At 40.2% G+C, this 19,211-nt stretch overlaps 1 protein-coding gene across 1 annotated transcript in view; it reads left to right on the top strand.

Moving 5' to 3' along the window:
• ttll3 (tubulin tyrosine ligase-like family, member 3) overlaps positions 1–19,211 on the top strand; it is a 106,569-nt gene that overhangs the window by 14,747 nt on the left and 72,611 nt on the right. The window contains exons 2-7 of the mRNA XM_063068458.1: positions 3,197–3,347; positions 4,358–4,451; positions 12,943–13,000; positions 14,348–14,452; positions 16,574–16,683; positions 18,130–18,313. Of these exons, the coding sequence (XP_062924528.1) occupies positions 12,970–13,000; positions 14,348–14,452; positions 16,574–16,683; positions 18,130–18,313 (430 nt within the window). The 5' untranslated portion in view covers positions 3,197–3,347; positions 4,358–4,451; positions 12,943–12,969. The remainder of the gene's footprint in view (positions 1–3,196; positions 3,348–4,357; positions 4,452–12,942; positions 13,001–14,347; positions 14,453–16,573; positions 16,684–18,129; positions 18,314–19,211) is intronic.

Genomic DNA, 19,211 nt, shown 5'->3' on the forward strand with positions numbered 1-19,211 from the left:
ATGCATGCACAAATATCCTGATGGTAGATATGAGGAATAATTTGGTTCTTGAGTGAAAGTGACTTAAGTTAAATGGTTTTCTGTTTGTCCTGTTAGTTAGCTCCACTTCTGTAGGATGTGAATTAGAGTGTTACAAACTTAAGCAAGAGGAGTAGGAATAAGGTATTGGGTCCATTGAGCCTTCTGCAACATTCATCAAGATCATGGCCGATCTCCCTGGGTGCCACTTTGCTGTGCTATCCATATAATCCCTTGATTCCCTTAATTTTCAGAAATCTATCATTTTTGGTTTTGAATTAACTCATTAACTGAACTTCCAAAAGGTCACCATCCTCTGATTGAAAAAAAATTTTCCTCATCTCCTAACTGGCTTCTTCCTTATTCCTGAGCCAAGGATAGATCCTCCCTGTATTTGTCCTGTTTAGCCTTGTCTTTTTCCACCCTTTATTTCCCTAACTCTTTCCCCCATCTTGAACCCAGACTCATGGAACTCCCTGTTATGATCTGTTCTGCACAGATCACAATGTCTCAGAGCCTAGACTAGCAAACCATTGGCCTTGAGTTCAGTTTCTACATGTCTCTCTGTTTCAGGTTACTACAGAGCCAGTGTCTCAGGAGCTGCAAATCAACTACCAATGAAGTAATTTGAAATAGAATGTAAATAGACATTTTAAACTAATAAACAATGATTGTTAAACATGGAATTTTAAAACAGTGGATTTTAACTATAAATAGAATATTTATTCTAGAATAGAATAAACAAAATACTAAGTCAGCAATCGCCCAAAATTAACTTTAGGTTTGTGAAGACTTTACAGCAATCCCATGAAGAACATGGAAAAAGGGAAAAAGGAGTAAACACAGGAGATTCTGCAGATACTGAAAATCTTGAGGAGCACATAATGCTGGAGGATCTCAGCAGGTCAGGCAGCATCTATTGAGAGGAATAAACTGTTGACGTTTCAGACTGAGACTCTTCATCAAGACTGGAGAGGAGGGGGAAAGAGCCAGAATAAGAGGGTGGAGGGAGGGGAGGTGAACAATCAGGTGTCTTAAAGGTGGATGGTAGGGGAGGGGGGTGAAGTAAGAAGCTGCAAGCTGATAGGTGGAAGAGGTAAAGGGATGAAGAAGCGGGAGTCTGAGAGGGGAGGACTGTGGACTCTGGGGAAAAGGAGGGATCCCAGAGGGAGGTAATGGGCAGGTGAGGAGAAGAAAAAGCGATAATAGGGGTAACAGAATGAGGAATATAAAAAGAGAGAAGGGGACTGGAGAAAAATTGTCAGAAGTTAAATAATTCTCCATAGATGCCACCCTGCCTGCTGAGTGCCTCCAGAACTTGGAATGTGTTCCTCTAGTAGGAGTAGGCTCTTTGGCCTTTCAAATCTGCTCTACTATTCAATGTGATCATTGCTGTTCTTCTACCTCAATACTAAAATCATGCTCACCCCCCACCCCCCGATACCGTTCCCATACCTTTTGATAAATTTGTGTTCAGATAGCTGGTAAGTTCTCATGTAATACAGTGGATTCTGGTTAATTGGGACACATCCGGACCAGTACATTTTGGCCCAATTAAGCAGCTGCCGCACTGAGCTAAAGTTTCAAAGAAATAGTTAAAAAGATACAAAAAGGACAAACTACCATTTAACCAAGTAACAAACTATGTATTTAAATGAAAAACAGAACAAATTAGAACATGATCAACACTAATACAGTACTATAAAACTGTGAACACGAGGAATTCTGCAGATGCTGGAAATTCAAGCTACACACATCAAAGTTGCTGGTGAATGCAGCAGGCCAGGCAACATCTATATGAAGAGGTACAGTCGACGTTTCAGGCCGAGACCCTTCGTCAGGACTAACTGAAGGAAGAGCTAGTAAGAGATTTGAAAGGGGGAGGGGGAGATCCAAAATGATAGGAGAAGACAGGAGGGGGAGGGATGGAGCCAAGAGCTGGACAGGTGATTGGCAAAAGGGATATGAGAGGATCAATTGAAACACTTGTCCTGCTTCATTTCCTGGCCATTTGCTGATTTTAGCAAATTTTCTTTCACAGTGTAGCCATGATAGAGACACAGATTTGTGAGTTGTGTGACAAGTTGTTATTTTGTAAGTAAGAACTCAGTTTTGAAAATTGAATAACACTTGATGCAAGTTGTGTACTAAAGAACTGGTGAAAAACGGAAATTCAGTAGTTTTTAAGTAGTCGGTATATTTCTTCTCCACATGTTCTGCTGGACAGCAAGTATACAAACTTTACAGAGATTGAAAATCCAAAACTAGAATCTCGACTTTGCTGCATAAACTGATTTTACGTTATCAAAGTTTGAGATAACTGATCCTTCCCTCGAGCAAGGCATTCTTCAACTGCTAGAGGCACCTATCAGAAAGATTAATGATTAGCTTTATTTGTCACATTTGTCTCGGCCCAAAACGTCGGCTGTACCTCTTCCTAGAGATGCAGCCTGGCCTGCTGCGTTCACCAGCAACTTTGATGTGTGTTACTATAAAACTGTGTATTAGTTCCTAGTAGTTATCGATGTAGGAATTACTCCATGTTCTTCTGATTGACTGTAAATGAGTAAAATCAGTGCAGACTCCTAGTACAGATCATGGGCTGCCTTCATACAATCCTTACAATGATTGCATCCTCCAAATCTTTATTTTCATTATAACATTAAAGATGATTGTTAATACATTTAAATTCTTCATAGGTCCTAACTTGTTGAAGTAGTAAAATTGTTTCATTTTCATTCCTGGCCATTTCTGGTATCTCCAAGCCTGAATGCTTGAAATCGCAGTCAGCAGAACACTTCCGAATTGTCTTACTACTTACGTTTCGTAAACTATCAGTGACAAAAATCACTGCTTTTTGAACTCAAACACATGCAACTGATGCTATTTAAAAGCAGTTTGCTTTAAGCAATGTAGTGCCCAGCATCCAGGCAAGTGGATGTAACTGACTCTAGTTAGAAACTGTTCGGCAACAGTGCTCTGCCCCAATTAAACAGCATAGCATCCCAAAGAAATAAAGGGAATTCCGGCTATTTTCTCAATTAGCTTTTGTTCTTTAGAGTTGGCCCCATTAACCGTAATCCACTGTATATAATGTAACTGGATAAGAAGTTAACATAACAAGATAGTACATAAGATTACTAGAGATAGTGAAACTGATACATTCAATTCTTGTTAGTGAAACAATAACTACAGACAAACCTCTTGGAATCTGCATACAAGATGTAACTTCGTGAGGATCTATTGGAGCCGGTGACTGAGCATCACGTCTTCAAGTGAAGTCTGCACTAGTTGCCTGAGTAAATGTTCTGGCTAATTTTCAACCACAGGTAAAATTTCTTATTTCTTATCATGAAATTGACATTGGTACAGTATTATGTTTCCTCCTTCCCGGAAGGAAGGGAAATACCTGTTCAAGAACAGACATATACGAAGATGACTATCAAGGAGTTCTCCTTCAGTCAAGACTGTCATCAGTTAAAATTCTTCTCCAAGTATGAAATTCTTAACACAAAAAGAAGTTAATGATGTCAGACATATTGGAGTGTTAAGCAAACATCAATACCTTTAGATAAAGTAAAATAAACAAATGAATTAGCAGCAGATGTAGATCACTTGGTTCCTGAGCCTGCATTATCATTCAACCTCAGTGTTGCTTTCCAGTCTACATACTATCAACAGGAGCCTCCTGCTTATCAAGAATCTATCTACTATTTAAAGACATTCAAAGATGCTTCTTTTGCTACACTTTAAGGAAAGTAAATCTTTGAGGAGGAAATGTTTTCTCATCTCAATCACAAGTGAATGACCACTTATTTTTAATGTTCCCTAATTCTCTAGATTCTCTCCCAAAAGTAAACATTCACCTCATTAATTTGGTTTCATCACTTATGTAACCAACAAAAAAATGCTGGAGGAACTCAGCAGATCAGGCAGCATCTGTGGAGAAGAATAAACAGTTGATGTTTCGGGCCGAGATCCTTCGTCAGAATGGGCTGCTCTGATGAAGGGTCTCATCCCGAAATGTCACTGTTTATTCCTCTCCATAGGTGCTTCCTGACGTCCAGCGTTTGTGTGTGTTACTCTGGATAAACAGCATCTGCAGAGTCTTCTGTGTTCATCAGTTATGTACTTCAGTTCCTGTTTCTACTGTTGCTTGAAGTCCCCTATAATTTATCAGGAAGCATTTTAGTTTTTAAATTGCAACCAGTGGAAAACTAGGAGGAATTCGGAGTCATGAGATTACTTCTATTTAGTGTGAATTTTTATTTAAAAATTAAGCTCTATCTCTGAAATAGTTTTCTATTTCTAAAAACATAAATATATTTCTATTTTTTAGATAGTATGACAGTGAGAAGATAAAAGGAAATGTTGCAGCCATATTGGACACCATCACCAGTCACACAGAAGCAAATCTTTCGAGGAACTAAAATGTGAGATCCTTTTGAAAATTGTGAATGCTGATAATGTAACCGGTTACACTCTTCCTTCAGTTAGTCCTGACGAGGGGTCTCGGCCTGAAACGTTGACTGTACCTCTTCCTAGAGATGCTGCCTGGCCTGCTGCGTTCACCAACAACTTTGATGTGTGTTGCTTGAATTTCCAGCATCTGCAGAATTCCTGTTGTTTAATGCTGATAATGTGATTGTTCTCAGAATGAAAACAGAAGGTGAACAAACAGGTTGGAAAGATGGAGTCTCTATGGCACCTTGGGAGGCTCCTTTAAGCTTCTTGAAAGCCAAAATATATAACTAACTGAGGAGGATAAATATTGTATGTCTTTCTATTTTTAACATAAAGCATATTCTATGCTGGGTAGTAATTAAAACCAACACGTCTCTGTCTCCTCCCTCCAGCCTCTTGGATGGCCCTGGGTTTCATTGCTATGTTTCGAACTAGTTGGGTTGTAAACTTTGGAATACCCACTCCTGATCTCACCATCTTCCTGTATTTCCTTAAGATGTTCTTTAAAACCTTTCAGTTTGACCAAGCTTTTTACAACATATCTCAATGTTTCCTTGTGTGTTGCAGTAATACATTTTTTTTGATAATGATTGTGAATTATATTAGATGCTCTACCTTGTCAAAGATAGTAAAAAAAGGCAAGTTGATTTCTAGAATAAACCTGTTGGATTAGGTAATGATATCAACATCTTTTTAATTGTATGGAATTACAGTGTAAATGAGTGAAGACCTGTTAGTAGCAGGCATATCTCAATCTTTTTCTATTATTGTTATGATGCAATCATCAGTGTTTAAAAAGACTCAAAGCATGTAAGTGCAACCATAACAAAACATGGTCATATTCAGCTTGTTCACGGCCAGGAAGGCTGAACAATTAAAGCCTGTACCAGCACTTTGAGGGGGTCAGTGATGGAGCTGAGCAGGTGTACAACCCTCTGCAGCCTTTTGCAATCCTCTGTACTGGAGGGTCCTTGCCAGGCTGTGCTCCACTGGGCAGATGGAGTACAATATTGGTAAATGCAATGTCATCCACTTTCGAAGGAAAAATGAAAGAGCAGATTATTATTTAAATGGTAAAAAATTACAGCATGCTGCTGTGTAGAGGGACTTGGGAGTGCTTGTGCATGAATGAGAAAAGGTTGGTTTGCAGGTACAGAAGGTTATCCGAAAGGCAAATGGGATGTTGGCCTTCACTGCTAGAGGAATTGAATTTAAGAGCCGGGAAGTTATGCTGCAACTATACCGGGTACTGGTGAGACTGCACCTGGAGTACTGTATGCAGTTCTGGTCTCCATACTTGAGGAAGGATATACTGGCTTTGGAGGCAGTGCAGAGGAGGTTCACCAGGTTGATTCCAGAGAATGGGGGGGTGGGGTTAGACTATGAGGAGAGATTGAGTCACCCAGGATTGTACTCGCTGGAATTCAGAAGAATGAGAGGAGATCTTATAGAAACATATAAAATTATGAAAGGGATAGGTAAGATAGCGGTAGAAAAGTTGTTTCCACTGGCAGATGAGACTAGAACTAGGGGCTCATAGCCTCAAGATTCGGGGGAGTAGATTTAGGACGGAGATGAGGAGGAACTGCTTTTCCCAGAGGGTGGTGAATCTGTGGAATTTTGTGCCCAATGAAGCCGTGGAGGCTACCTCAGTAAACATATTTAAGACAAGGTTGGATAGAAATTTGCATAGTAGGGGAATTTAAGGTTATGGGGAAAAGGCAGGTAGGAGGAGATGAGTCCATAGCTAGATCAGTCATGATCTTATTGAATGGTGGAGTAGGTTCGATGGGCCAGATGGCTTACTCCTGCTCCTATTTTTTATGTTTTTATGTTCTTATGTACATCTATAGAAATTTGTAAGGATCTTTGGTGATGTACCAAATCTCTTCCAACTCCTAATGAAGTAGAGCTGCTGGCATGTCTTTTTTGTCACTGCGTCAATGTGGTGGGTCCAGGTTAGGTCCTCTGAGATGACAATGTTGAGGAATTAGAAGCTATTTAGCCTTTCCATCGCTTATTCCTCAATATGGGCTGATATGACTTTCTCTTCTTGAAGTCCACAATCAGTTGCTTGGACTTGCTGATGTTGAATGCAAGGTTATTGTTTCAATACCACTGAACCAGCCGAGCCTTTTCTCTCTTCTCCTTGTGCCATTTACATCAGGGGTCCCCAACCTTTTTAACACTGCGGACCGGCTTAATATTGACAATATTCTTGTGGACTGGCTGACGGGGGTGTGGGGGGCGGGGGTTAATCACGACCGGAATATAGGTGATAAGTCAACTAAGTCACTTATAAGTGGCTAATACACTCAATTTCATTTCTAAAAGGGTTTATCTAACAAATTTAATATTAAACACACAGCCGATATTTCCCCCATATGAACGTATAAAATCATTGCAACACGCCAATATCGGTGAATCAGTGGGAGCCCTGGGCTTGTTTTCCTGCAACAAGACAGTCCCATCGAGGGGTGATGGGAGACAGTGATACTCGAAGGGGGTTCCTTATGTCCAGTCTATTCTGCAATTTAGTTTTCATTGCATTCATTGCAGAAAGCTCCGCTTCGCAGAGATATGTTGGAAATGGAAGCAACGTTTTCAGTGCTTTCGTGGCTATCTCAGGATATTCAGCCTTGACTTTGATCCAGAATGCTGGCAGAGATGTTATGTCAAACATACTTTTCAGCCCACCGTCATTTGCAAGTTCGAGGAGCTGATCTTCTTCCCGCGCTGACATGGTTGACGTGTGGGTAATGACCTCACGTGCGTAATGACCTGACTTGGTCCAACCAAGTGGAGTCCACTGCCAAGAAGGCCCAGCAGCACCTTTACTTCCTGAGAAAGCTAAAGAAATTTAGCCTGTCCCCTAAAACCCTCACTATTTTTTATAGATGCACCGTAGAAAGCATTCTTCTAGGGTGCATCACAACCTGGTTCAAGTTCCAACAGTGCGTGACAGGGAATGAGGAAAGGTGCAGCTGACTCGTATCGTTTCATATCGCCAAATCATATCGTTTCCTCGCGGCCCGGTAGCACATGCTAGAGGTTGGGGACCACTGATTTACATCATTGACATTCAACCAACAACATTGGCGTCATCAGCAAATTTACAGATGGCATTTGAGATGTGCTTAGCCACACAGTCATAAGTATAAAAGCCAATAGAACAATGGGATAAGTATGCACCCTTTGGGTGTGCCTTTGTTGATACTTTATACTTTATAGTTGCCAAACAATTGATACTAGAGCGTACAGTCATCACAGTGATATTTGATTCTGCGGTTCGCACTCCCTGGAGTACAAATTGATAGTAAATATTAAAGATTTAAATTATAAATCATAAATAGAAAATAGAAAAGAAAAAGTAAGGTAGTGCAAAAAAACAGAGAGGCAGGTCCGGATATTTGGAGGGTATGGCTCAGATTCGGGTCAGGATCCGTTCAGCAGTCTTATCACAGTTGGAAAGAAGCTGTTCCCAAATCTGGCCGTACGAGTCTTCAAGCTCCTGAGCCTTCTCCCGGAGGGAAGAGGGACGAAAAGTGTGTTGTCTGGGTGGGTCGTGTCCTTGATTATCCTGGCAGCACTGCTCCGACAACGTGTGGTGTAAAGTTAGTCCAAGGACGGAAGATTGGTTTGTGTGATGTGCTGGGCTGTGTTCACGATCTTCTGTAGCTTCTTCCGGTCTTGGGCAGGACAACTTCCATACCAGGTTGTGATGCACCCAAGAAGAATGCTTTCTACGGTGCATCTGTAAAAATTAGTGAGGGTTTTAGGGGACAGGCCAAATTTCTTTAGTTTTCTCAGGAAGTAAAGGCACTGGTGGGCCTTCTTGGCAGTGGACTCTGCTTGGTTGGATCAAGTCAGGTCATTTGTGATATTGACCCCGAGGAACTTAAAGCTTTTGACCTTGTCCACTTGCGTACCACCGATGTAAATGGCATCGTGCGGTCCGCTACTCCTTCTAAAGTCAACAACCAATTCCTTCGTCTTGTTGACGTTGAGGGATAGGTTATTGTCTTCGCACCATGCCACCAGGTTCTTAATTTCCGCTCTGTACTCAAACTCATCATTACCCGAGATACGGCCTACAATTGTTTTGTCATCAGCAAACTTATATATTGAGTTTGATGGAAACTTGGCTACACAATCATGGGTGTACAGTGAGTACAGCAGGGGGCTGAGTACACAGCCTTGTGGGGCACCGGTGCTCAGAGTGATTGTAGAGGAGAGCTTGTCCCCTATTTTTACAGCCTGGGTCCTGTCTGTGAGGAAGTTGAAGGATCCAGCTGCAGATCTGAGTGTTAGGGCCCAGGTTCCGGATATTCAGCGAGGAGGAGATGTAATAATCAGTCTGCGCTGACTGCAATAAGGAACTTGAAGATCCAGTTGCAGAGGCCCAGCTTTTTAAGCAACACACACAAAAAATACTGGTGAACGCAGCACGCCAGGCAGCATCTATAGGAAGAGGTACAGTCGACGTTTCGGGCCAGGACCCTTCCCGAGCAAGGGTCCCGGCCCGAAACATCGACTGTACATCTTCCTATAGATGCTGCCTGGCCTGCTGCGTTCCACTAGCGTTTTTTATGTGTGTTGCTTGAATTTCCAGCATCTGCAGATTTCCTCGTGTCCCAGCTTTTTAAGATTGGCTATTAGCATTGAGGGAATGATGGTGTTGAATGCCAAAATGTAATTGATAAATTGTAGCCTGATTTACGTCTTGCTGTTGTCTAGGTGCTTCAAAGCAGTGTGGGGACCCAGTGAGATTAGACCTATCATAGTGTAGGTGAATTGGAGCAGGTCCAGGTCTTTGCTCAGGTAGGAGTTAATTCAAACCATAACCAACCTGTTGAAGCACGTCATAATGTTGGATATGAGTGCCACTGGTCATCGAGGCAACTTCCTGGGTACCAGTATGATTGCTGCCATTTTGAAGCAGGTGGGAAGCTTTGACTGCAGTAGTGAGAGGTTTGAAGATGTCTTTCAATACCCTAGTCAGTTGGTCAGCATAGATTTTCAGTTCACTGTCAGGTACACCTTTTTAATAGATGATGAGAACACACAGTTCTCTTTTATTGTCATTTAGAAATGCATACATGCATTAAGAAATGATACAATGTTCCTCCAGAGTAATATCACAGAGAACAGGACAAACCAAAGACTAACACTGACAGAACCACGTAATTATAACATAGTTACAGCAGTGCAAAGCAATACCATAATTTGATAAAGAGCAGACCATGGGCACAGTTAAAAAAGGTCTCAAGTCCCGATGGACTCCCGAGTCCCCGATAGCAGGCGGCAAAAGGGAGAAACTCCCTGCCATAAACCTCCAAGGCACCGACAACTGCCGATGCCTTGGAAGCAGCCGACACCGAGTCCATCCATCCAAAAACTTCGAGCCTCTGACCAGCCCCTCTGAACAGCCTCCCGAGTGACATCCTTTGCTGAGCGCCTTTGACCCCGCCCCGGCTGCGGAAACAAGCAAAGCCGAGGATTCAGGGCCTTCTGCTCCAGAGATCTGGGTTACCACACAGTAGCAGCGGCAGCGAAGCAGGCATTTCAGAAGTTTCTCCAGATGTTCCTCCCTACTCTCATGTCTGTCTCCATCAAATCAGAATTGTGCACGGTCCCCTACTTGACAGATTACAGATATCATTCACCGGAGAGGCCACACGCGCTGCATTGCGCCGCCATCTTCTCCTCCTCTAACTGCCTTGTGAGCATTCGCCTTCTCAAAGGATGTCCTGATGCCAGCTTCCAAGACAGACATCACAGGATCACCAGATGCTTTGTGGATTTGCACAGGTCTAGTGTTATTCTCCTTTCAAAGAATGCTTAAAAGGTGTTAAGCTCACAGTTCATTGTAATTTTCTAATGTGCTACTATTTAGATTAATGTACAGTATGTATCCATTTCTTTACATGCAAGTTTTGATATAGTTTCACTTTGAATTGTGTTTTTTGTCAGTACTTAACCAGAACTGTGAATGATTTTGACAGATTAATGACAGTAAATTCTGTAAGGCACAGCAAACCATACCAAAAGCTGGAACTTAATCACAAGCCAAACATGGATACAAGAGGCTAATTATTTATTTTGTCTCAGCTTCCTGAAACTAATGTGACTCAGAGGGTAGCTTTTTTCTGGATGACAAATCATAATATTCTCTTCCTCTTACATACTGAGTGTCTTCAACACAATAAGAAGGAGCATTCTTACTCTGGTTGCAACAAACAAGACAGCAAGTGAGGAACTTGAGACGCCCATTCTTATATCCTACACCTGGGGAAAGGAGAACACGAAAGGAACCCCAAGTGGTGAGAGCATCACAACTATGAGGAGAGGAGACAAAGTCAACTATACTAACTGCAAGGAGAACACACAAAATACTGGAGGAACTTAGCAGGTCAGGCAGCATCTATGGAGGGAGATAAGCAGTTGACATTTTGGACCAAACGATTCGTCAGGACTGGAAAGGAAGGGAGCAGAAGCCAAAACAAAAGATGGGGGAGGGGCCTGCCCTACAACCACCCTAATACCTGATATGTTGAAAATAAAATCACCGACACCATTAAGAGAATGGAAAATTATATAAAATATTTGAAAACAAATAAAAATACATACTGAATTAAATATCTGTAAAAACCTTAAAATACTGATTGTTCCACATTGCAGTCCATGAAGAAGAACTAATCCGTTAAAATATGTGCTCTCTAGAAAGCTCATGAGTATGTCATTATCAGCAAGCATTTTTAACAAATCTGAAAAGCTCTTCATCCGTTACCACAAAAATATCCAAAATATAGTGGATTCTGGTTAATTGGGACACATAGTGACCAACACATTTTGGGCCAATTAAGCAGCTGTCCAACTAGCCAAAGTTTCATGGAAACAGTTAAAATGGTGTAGAAGATAAACTGAGTAACAAGTTATGTATTTAAATGAAATAATGAAATACAGAACAAATTAGAACACTGTCAATAGCACTGCAGTACTTTAATGCTGGGTATTAGTTCCTAACAGTTATCAACGGAGGAATTCATCTGGTGTACGTAATGAACAAAATCAGCACAGACACCTGGTGCTGACAGGCTGGCTTCATACAATGCTATCCGCTATTGTACCCTCCAAATCATTTTCATTGTAACATTCAAGATGATTGTCGATACCGTTGAATTTTTCATAGTTCCTAACTTGCTGAAGTAGTCAAAATGTCTTATTTTCACTCCGGGCCGTTTCTGGAATCTCCAAATCGGAATGCTTGAAAGTGCAGTGAGCAAAACAGTTCTGAATTGTCTTGCTGCTTGTTTCTCACCAACAATCAGTGATAAAGTCACTGCTTTATGAACAAAATCACACATAACTGATGCTGTTTAAAATCTGTTCACTGTAAGCATCCTGTTGTGCCTAACAGCCACACAAGTGTGTGTGATTAACTCTAGTTAGAACCTGTTCATCAATACTGTCCTGCCCCAATTAAGTGGCATGGTGTCCCAAATAAAGAAAGGGAACCTCGGCAATTTTCTTGATTAGTTTTTGTTCTTTAAGAGTTCCTGAATAAGTGGCTACTCAAATTAACCAATGGCCCAATTAAGCGGAATTCACTGTATTTGATTTTGTTCAGGCAGACAGGGTAATTTACCATCTAAGGCATGTAAAGGAAGAATTCATTTATAATGAAAACAGAAAATGCAGGGTATATCCAGCAAGTCAGTCAGCATCTGTGGGAAGAGAAACAGAGTTAGTGTTTCAGGTCGAAGATCCTTTGTCAGAACTAGGACATATTCCATTGTTTGGGGGAGTATAGATAGGATAAAAGGAAAATGATAGATTGAGGCCAGGTTTACTGCAGGCATTGCTGTTAATGAAGTCATCTGGACAATGGGCTAATGGGAGCCACGAGGGAGAAAGGCAGGATCCTTTGTTTATTAAAGGTACAAAATGTAGGTAGTTAGATAATGAGAACACAGAGCAATGTAAATATTATAAAATTCAAGGCCAAGAACATGCCTAGCAGATCAAGTGGTAATAAGTGCAAACCTAAGTTAATATCTAACAATGAATTGCCCACCCTGACACAGGAAAAGGAAGTTACCTGAAGTGGCAGAGTTTGATTACGAGAGTAGATATAAAGTGGAGTTCAGCACTGCTGAAATAATTATATTAATTCAGAGGTGTGTAAGCACAGATATTAAATAGATCTGTAATATAATCATTAAAACTGATAAATTGGTATTTAGAGGACCATACACATATTTATATAATGAGGTAGGAAAATGTACTGAGATCTCTTGGGAAACAAACAATCGCATTCAAGAAACCTTAGTTAGATTTTGGCTGAAGGCAAAACTTTGAATGATATAACAATTTCCCACAGCATATTTCTAGTACTCTCGGATGGTTATTAGGGTCAGTTCATAACTCTGACTAATAGTTGTGTTACTGTTACAACAGAACAATAACTGTAGGATCAAGAACAACATGGCTGGTGGCAGCTGTCCCAAGGACAATGGTAAGATGCACTGTTTTGCTAATTCTAATATCAACCATTCACATGTTTTCAGGACTCTCAAGAGGCTCAAGAACAGCTGTAGCTGTGTAGATTTCAATTGCTTCACTTAAAACAAAATCAGTAATCAGATCAATAAATGCAATACTATTTTGCTAAGAAATGTTGTTTCAGGTGATGGTTTGGTCAAGGCTAATCCAGTATATGTGCTTACTGGATATGAGCCAGTGAAATGCAAGTACCAGTCTGTATTCACTATATAGCTACGTACTTATGTAATACTTTACACCAGAGCCTCCGGCTGGATCTACTTCCTGCCCCTACAGTTATGAATGTACAAGTAGATTTGAACATCCAATGAGTTGGAATATATTACTTCCTGCTTTTAAATGCAGAACAAATCCAAGTGATGCAGTTTAGTGCTGGACACAATTCAATATTTGGTAGACAGTCAGAATGAAGACACAGAAAGGACATACTTCAACTTTTCTGTCCATCCTGTTGCCAGCTGTCCTTGAACCAGCATGCAGGAAAAGCAGTGTGCTTACCCTGGAATTAATATGCAGCCCATATCTGATGGGAAGCATTGTTCTGGGTAGGTTCAATGGTTTCATTTACTATCAGAGAATTTATATAGTGTACAACCTGTAAGTATAAAGTGAGTAGAGCAGGGGCTAGCCACACAGCCTCACGGTGCACCTGTGCGGATTGTGACTGTGGAGGAGATGTTGCCAATCGGAACTGACTTGAAAGCAAATCCATAAGTTGTGGAATCAGTTCAGAGATGAGGTGAGTGAAGTTATCCACAATGGTTCCTGGGCTTGACGATTGAAGGGTAATAACTGTTTGTGATCCTGGTGGGGTGGGACCTAATGCTTTCCGATGGCAGCAGTGAGCAGAGAGAGTGGGGGTCTTTGCTGGTGGGTCTGCTTGCCTGCGGGAGTGCTCCCTGTGGACGCACAGCTCAGTGGTGGGGAAGGCTTTGCCTGTGACGGACTGCGCTGTGTGTAGGCTTTTCCGTTCTTGGCTATCAGTGTTTCTATACCAGGCCGAGCTGCAACCAGTCAGGATATTCTCCACTGTGCAAGTTTTAGATGACATGCCAAATCTACTCAAAAATTCTTAGAGGCATTGTCATGCCTTCTTTGTGAACAGCTATCAGACAAGTCAGCCAAAAGAACATGTTGCTCTCAAATCTGCATAGAGAAACTTCTCATGCCAGTAACTGCTACAGTTTCAAATGGTCAGAAGAATTATGACATTTTCCCCTCTGCCCGATTTAGATGTTATCTCATTGAGAACCCACTGTGTACTCATGTTTTAATTAGATTTTCTCTTTTGTTGACCCAGTTTCTGAGAAACAGGATGAATCCGTTCAGAGTCTGGAAAGAAACAGTTTGAAACAAAATTTCAAATCACAATGTAATGAAGCAAAAAAGACAAGCAAGTCGTCTGGTGAGGAAAGAAGTTAACTATTCTGGGTCAGCTTTCCTAAACTGGTATCTGTCGTGCATCAAATTCTTAGCAATTTTGAGATGTACATTGTCATTCACACCACATATCTACTTCACTAACACTGCAACTTAAATGCTTTGAACTTTATGATATTCCTAACAAGCTGCATCACTGCTTCATACAGAAAATGCACTATGGCGGACAGGCAGGTTCTGCAATGGGTAGTCAAAACAGCTCAACGCATTACTGTCACAAGACTACTTGTTATCAAGGACATACAGCACAGTATATAGAGGAAGGTGCCAGAAAAGGTCCAGTAACATCATGAAGGATCCCACACAATCTGTTCATGCACTGTTTGTCCCACTCCTATCAGGGAAGAAGCTACACAGAATCTATGTCAAGACCAGCAGACTTAAAACAGTTACTTTCCCCAAGCAGTAAGGCTGATCAACACCTCCACCCACTAACTCCACCACTACTTTATATTTCCTGTCAGCCACCTTATGCACAGCCCAGCACAGTTTTTTGGACATACTGTACAACCAATCTACTTATAGAATCTATCTTATGTATTTATACTTATTGTGTGTTTTTAGTTATTATTATTGTGTTTTTTTGTGCTGCATCGGATCCTGAATAACGATTATTTGGTACTCCTTGCACTTGTGTACAGGAAATGACATTCAATAATCTTGAATATTCAAGTTTGTATCTTTAGTATGTTTGCCTTTGATGTTGCACATCTGTCACGTGTGCTTGCCAGAAGCCACTGTCACTGAAGTTGTACATTCAGACCACTCACACATATACAGTAATCCTTGCACTGCATGTAAACAGCTCCACAGGATATAGAACAATAAACAGGAACTCAGTCAGGCTAAGGAAAGAAAAGGACAGAGCATATCTTGGGTTGAGAATCTTCACCTGGACCCTTCTTCATTCCATAATGCCATCTGCCCCTTTACTTCTACGGATGCTCCTTCATCCGTTGAGATCTGCCAGAATCTTGTTTGTTGCTCTAAATTCCAGCATCTTCAGTCTCCTGTATCCCCTTCAGATGTACCTGTGTTTAAAAAGAAACAAAGTACTGGAAATACTCAGTAGGTCAATCAGCATCTGTGGTGAGAGGAACAGAGTTAACACTTCAAGTCGATGACATTTCTTCAAAAATAGTTTTGTGTTATGTATGTAGGTTATAATACCTTTTGCTGTCATCCTCATTGACTAACATCTGCTTATCTGCCAATGAATTGATATACTGCTCATTTCGATGTCATATTTATACCAATATCATTGTCACATTGCATATTTTACATTTACTGTGCCTATTGGCAATCCCATTCACATTTAAATCATCTTTGCCTAGTAAATCTGTAATTGTAAACTATGCATCTGCCATTACTAACCAGCAAACTCATTTGTGCAGTACGCTGTCCTACTTTATCCTCACCTAGAAGTATAGGTTAAGTGTGTCAGCAGTAAAATTATATGTGGTAGATGTATGAGGGCTAAAATATTTTTCTTTGAAATGGATGTGTATTATCTTTGAAGTCCAGGTTTATTTGAGTCAAGAACCAGGGAGTATTATATCAGGATAAAGAAGCAGCAATTAAGCACAGAGATGAGAAGAAATTATCTTGGTACATTGGATGGTAAATCTTTAGATTTCTGTAATTCAGGGGATTTTAGATGTTAAATTGTTTGATGTATTTGAAGATGTCAATAGATTTCAGGACACTTGGGCCTTCAAAAAGTAGAGGGGTTTATCAGGTAGATGGACACCATACAAAATCAGCAATTTTTCTCATTGAATATTGGAGTAAGTTTGAGAGCCATTAGCTTTTTAAAAATTGTTAAGTGAAAATTTATAATTTTCAGTTGCTATTGCACCTTTAACCATTCAATATCCTTTGGATATATATCTGAGTAATATAAATCACTCCTTAAAACAGCTCAATATAGCTGTTATCATAAATTAAGAAATATTTTTCAGTACATGTAGTTATTTATGATTACTCATTCCCTAACAGAGGCGATTGTATAACTGACTTTAATTCTACAACCTGCCAACACAATTGAAAACAAGTCAGTTTTAGGAGCTTCTTTATTTAATTCCAGAGTCATGGATGACGAGAGAGGTAAAACTGTACAAGTCTCAAGGGATTGCACCAGAGATAAATTACGATCGACTGAAAAACTGCAAACTCCTTGTGGAGAAAGCAATTAAGGTAAAAATATTTATCAGAAATTTAATTCAGAGTGCTGTTCCCGTCAGCTGAAGAATGAAGGACCAGAACCAGAAGATATGCAGCTTGCATTCTTTCAGGTGCACACACATGATTGACCTTCAATTTTCTATTTTGTTTCAGTCTTAAAACTGCAAGAAAAATCCAGAAGCTCATTTCAGTATGAATCTGGCAAGCAGTGTTGTTAGGCTCCTTTTGTCTTTTCTTTTCTTTTTAAATCTTTTTATTGAATAAGTATACAAAAAGGTAAGCCATATAAGCACTAATACACTGTTGGAATATAATAAAATTACAGGAGATATTAATCCAAAAAAAAATACAAACGATGTAATTTAAACATAACATATTAAGGTAACATAATAGTATACTAATTTATATATATATATATATATATCAATAGAGAAAAAGAAAAAAAAACCCCAAAAAAAACCCACCGTGCAACTAACTAAAAGCAAAGCAAAGCAATGGGCTAACTTGGAACCAAGCAGAGTTAAAAAAAACTTAAAATCACATCCTCAATCCCGACCTCCATTAAAAACAGTAAAAAGAAACAAGAAGGGTATATAAATATGGAGCAAAAAAAAGAGGAGAAAAAAAAATTACATTAAATGAAAATATTGAATAAAAGACCTCCAGGTCTGTTCAAATTTAAGTGAGGAATCATAAAGATTGCTTCTAATTTTCTCCAAATTCAAGCATAATATCGTCTGAGAAAACCAAAAAAAGGTAGTTGGAGCATTAAGCTCTTTCCAATGTTGTAAGATACATCTTTTCGCCATTAAAGTGAGAAATGCAATCATTCTACGGGCTGAAGGAGAAAGATTACTGGAAATTTTAGGTAGTCCAAAGATAGCAGTAATAGGGTGAGGAGAGATATCTATATTTAATACCTTGGAAATAATATTAAAAATGTCTCTCCAAGAAGTTTCCAGAGTAGGACAGGCTCCTTTTGAAGAGGTAGTCTTACATTACTTGGAATTGACATGGCATAGCAAATAACCAGCTTGAAATAACGTTTGAATCAGTTATGCCTCCTGAGAATGCTTTAGATAAATCTACAAATCATCTAAATGATTAACTCATATGAACAGCCCAATGTATAATCTTTAAAGTATTTTCATCTCTAGGAAAATTTTCTCTGTGGAAGTAAAGGCATAGACAATATTTTGGGTCATGACTCTGCATCTAGACTGAAGATATCCAGTATAAAGAGGTGAAAGGAGGAAGGAGGGAGGGGTGAGACAGGAGCTGGTAGGTGATAAGTAGAAACAAGTGATTTAGGGTATAATGGGCATCAATACCATCAGGACATTTGATGTCATGATTGAGGTTTGTTCTATGATAGTGCTGTTTTCCATTGCACTTGCTGAAATGTTAAAAGTAATTCCACTAAATAATAAATAATTGGACACCATTCTTAATCCTTAGCTGAAAAAGATATTTACCATCTTTGGGCCATATCCAGTGATCAGACAATGTCTGCGCAACAGAGGCTGGCTAGAGAAGAGAATGCCCAAACCACCAAAGAGCCTTCAGAAAAAGGAGAAGATAATCTTTAATGAAAATGATGTAGATGATGGAGTTGGTGATTCTGATGGGTGTGATTCTGATGGTAAGCATATATTTTTATTCCACAGCTGTTTAAACATGCCCAAGTAGATTCAGCGAATTATAGTAATGTTACTTTAACCATTTTTCTTTTAATTTTGGTCAACATGGCTTTCAGACAGTTTTCTGTACAAAAACCACATTGGTAACAAAAAAATCCACACACCACCTTGTGCAAACAGAGCAAAGGTCATGTGCTTACTTCAAACTCATCTACATGCTGTTGTGTGACCATGTTAAGTCTAAAACAGATTTTGTAAACACAGGATGATGTATGATTTAGCATACAATATAATGTGATAGTTGTCCCTCATGTCTGATGATGGCAGGATACCTGTGTTTTTAAAGTGGAAAGGCTGTTGCATTAGGGCAGTCCCACTCTCTCAACCTCAATGTCCAGGTCCAGTGGTATGAACAAGCATCACATCTGAGGTCTTCCTCGGTTACAGTGGATGACCGTGACATCTTCTGTGCTTTATTATGCCCTTTGCTGTTCACAGAGTGTTGCAGTACCACCTTCCTAGTCATTAGATCTTGCTGAAGATCTCATCCAGAGCTGACTTTGCGTGCTATGACAGGCGTGTCCCTATCTCACTGGGGTATGAGATCTGCCAGCTACCCTCACGTGGTTTAGCCCTCCTGTTGAAGCGGTATACCAGGGTGTAGCTGCTGTCGCATGCAAACAGATACTTGGAGCCACAGGTGAGAGCTGAGTGTCTGGTGGGGACCAGAGGTGATTGAGGTGCCCTGGAATGGACATTACAAGTCCCTTCACCAGAGGTGCTACCCCTCCCTGGACACCCTATACACCCCACAATATCGTGTAAGCACAATGCAAAACCACAAGGCTTGACAAGGAATGGATTTAGAGTATAACGCTACATGCAGAGCTACACCGACAG

The sequence above is a fragment of the Mobula hypostoma genome, chromosome 15, assembly GCF_963921235.1.
Source record: "Mobula hypostoma chromosome 15, sMobHyp1.1, whole genome shotgun sequence".
In the NCBI taxonomy this organism is placed as follows: Eukaryota; Metazoa; Chordata; class Chondrichthyes; order Myliobatiformes; family Myliobatidae; genus Mobula; species Mobula hypostoma.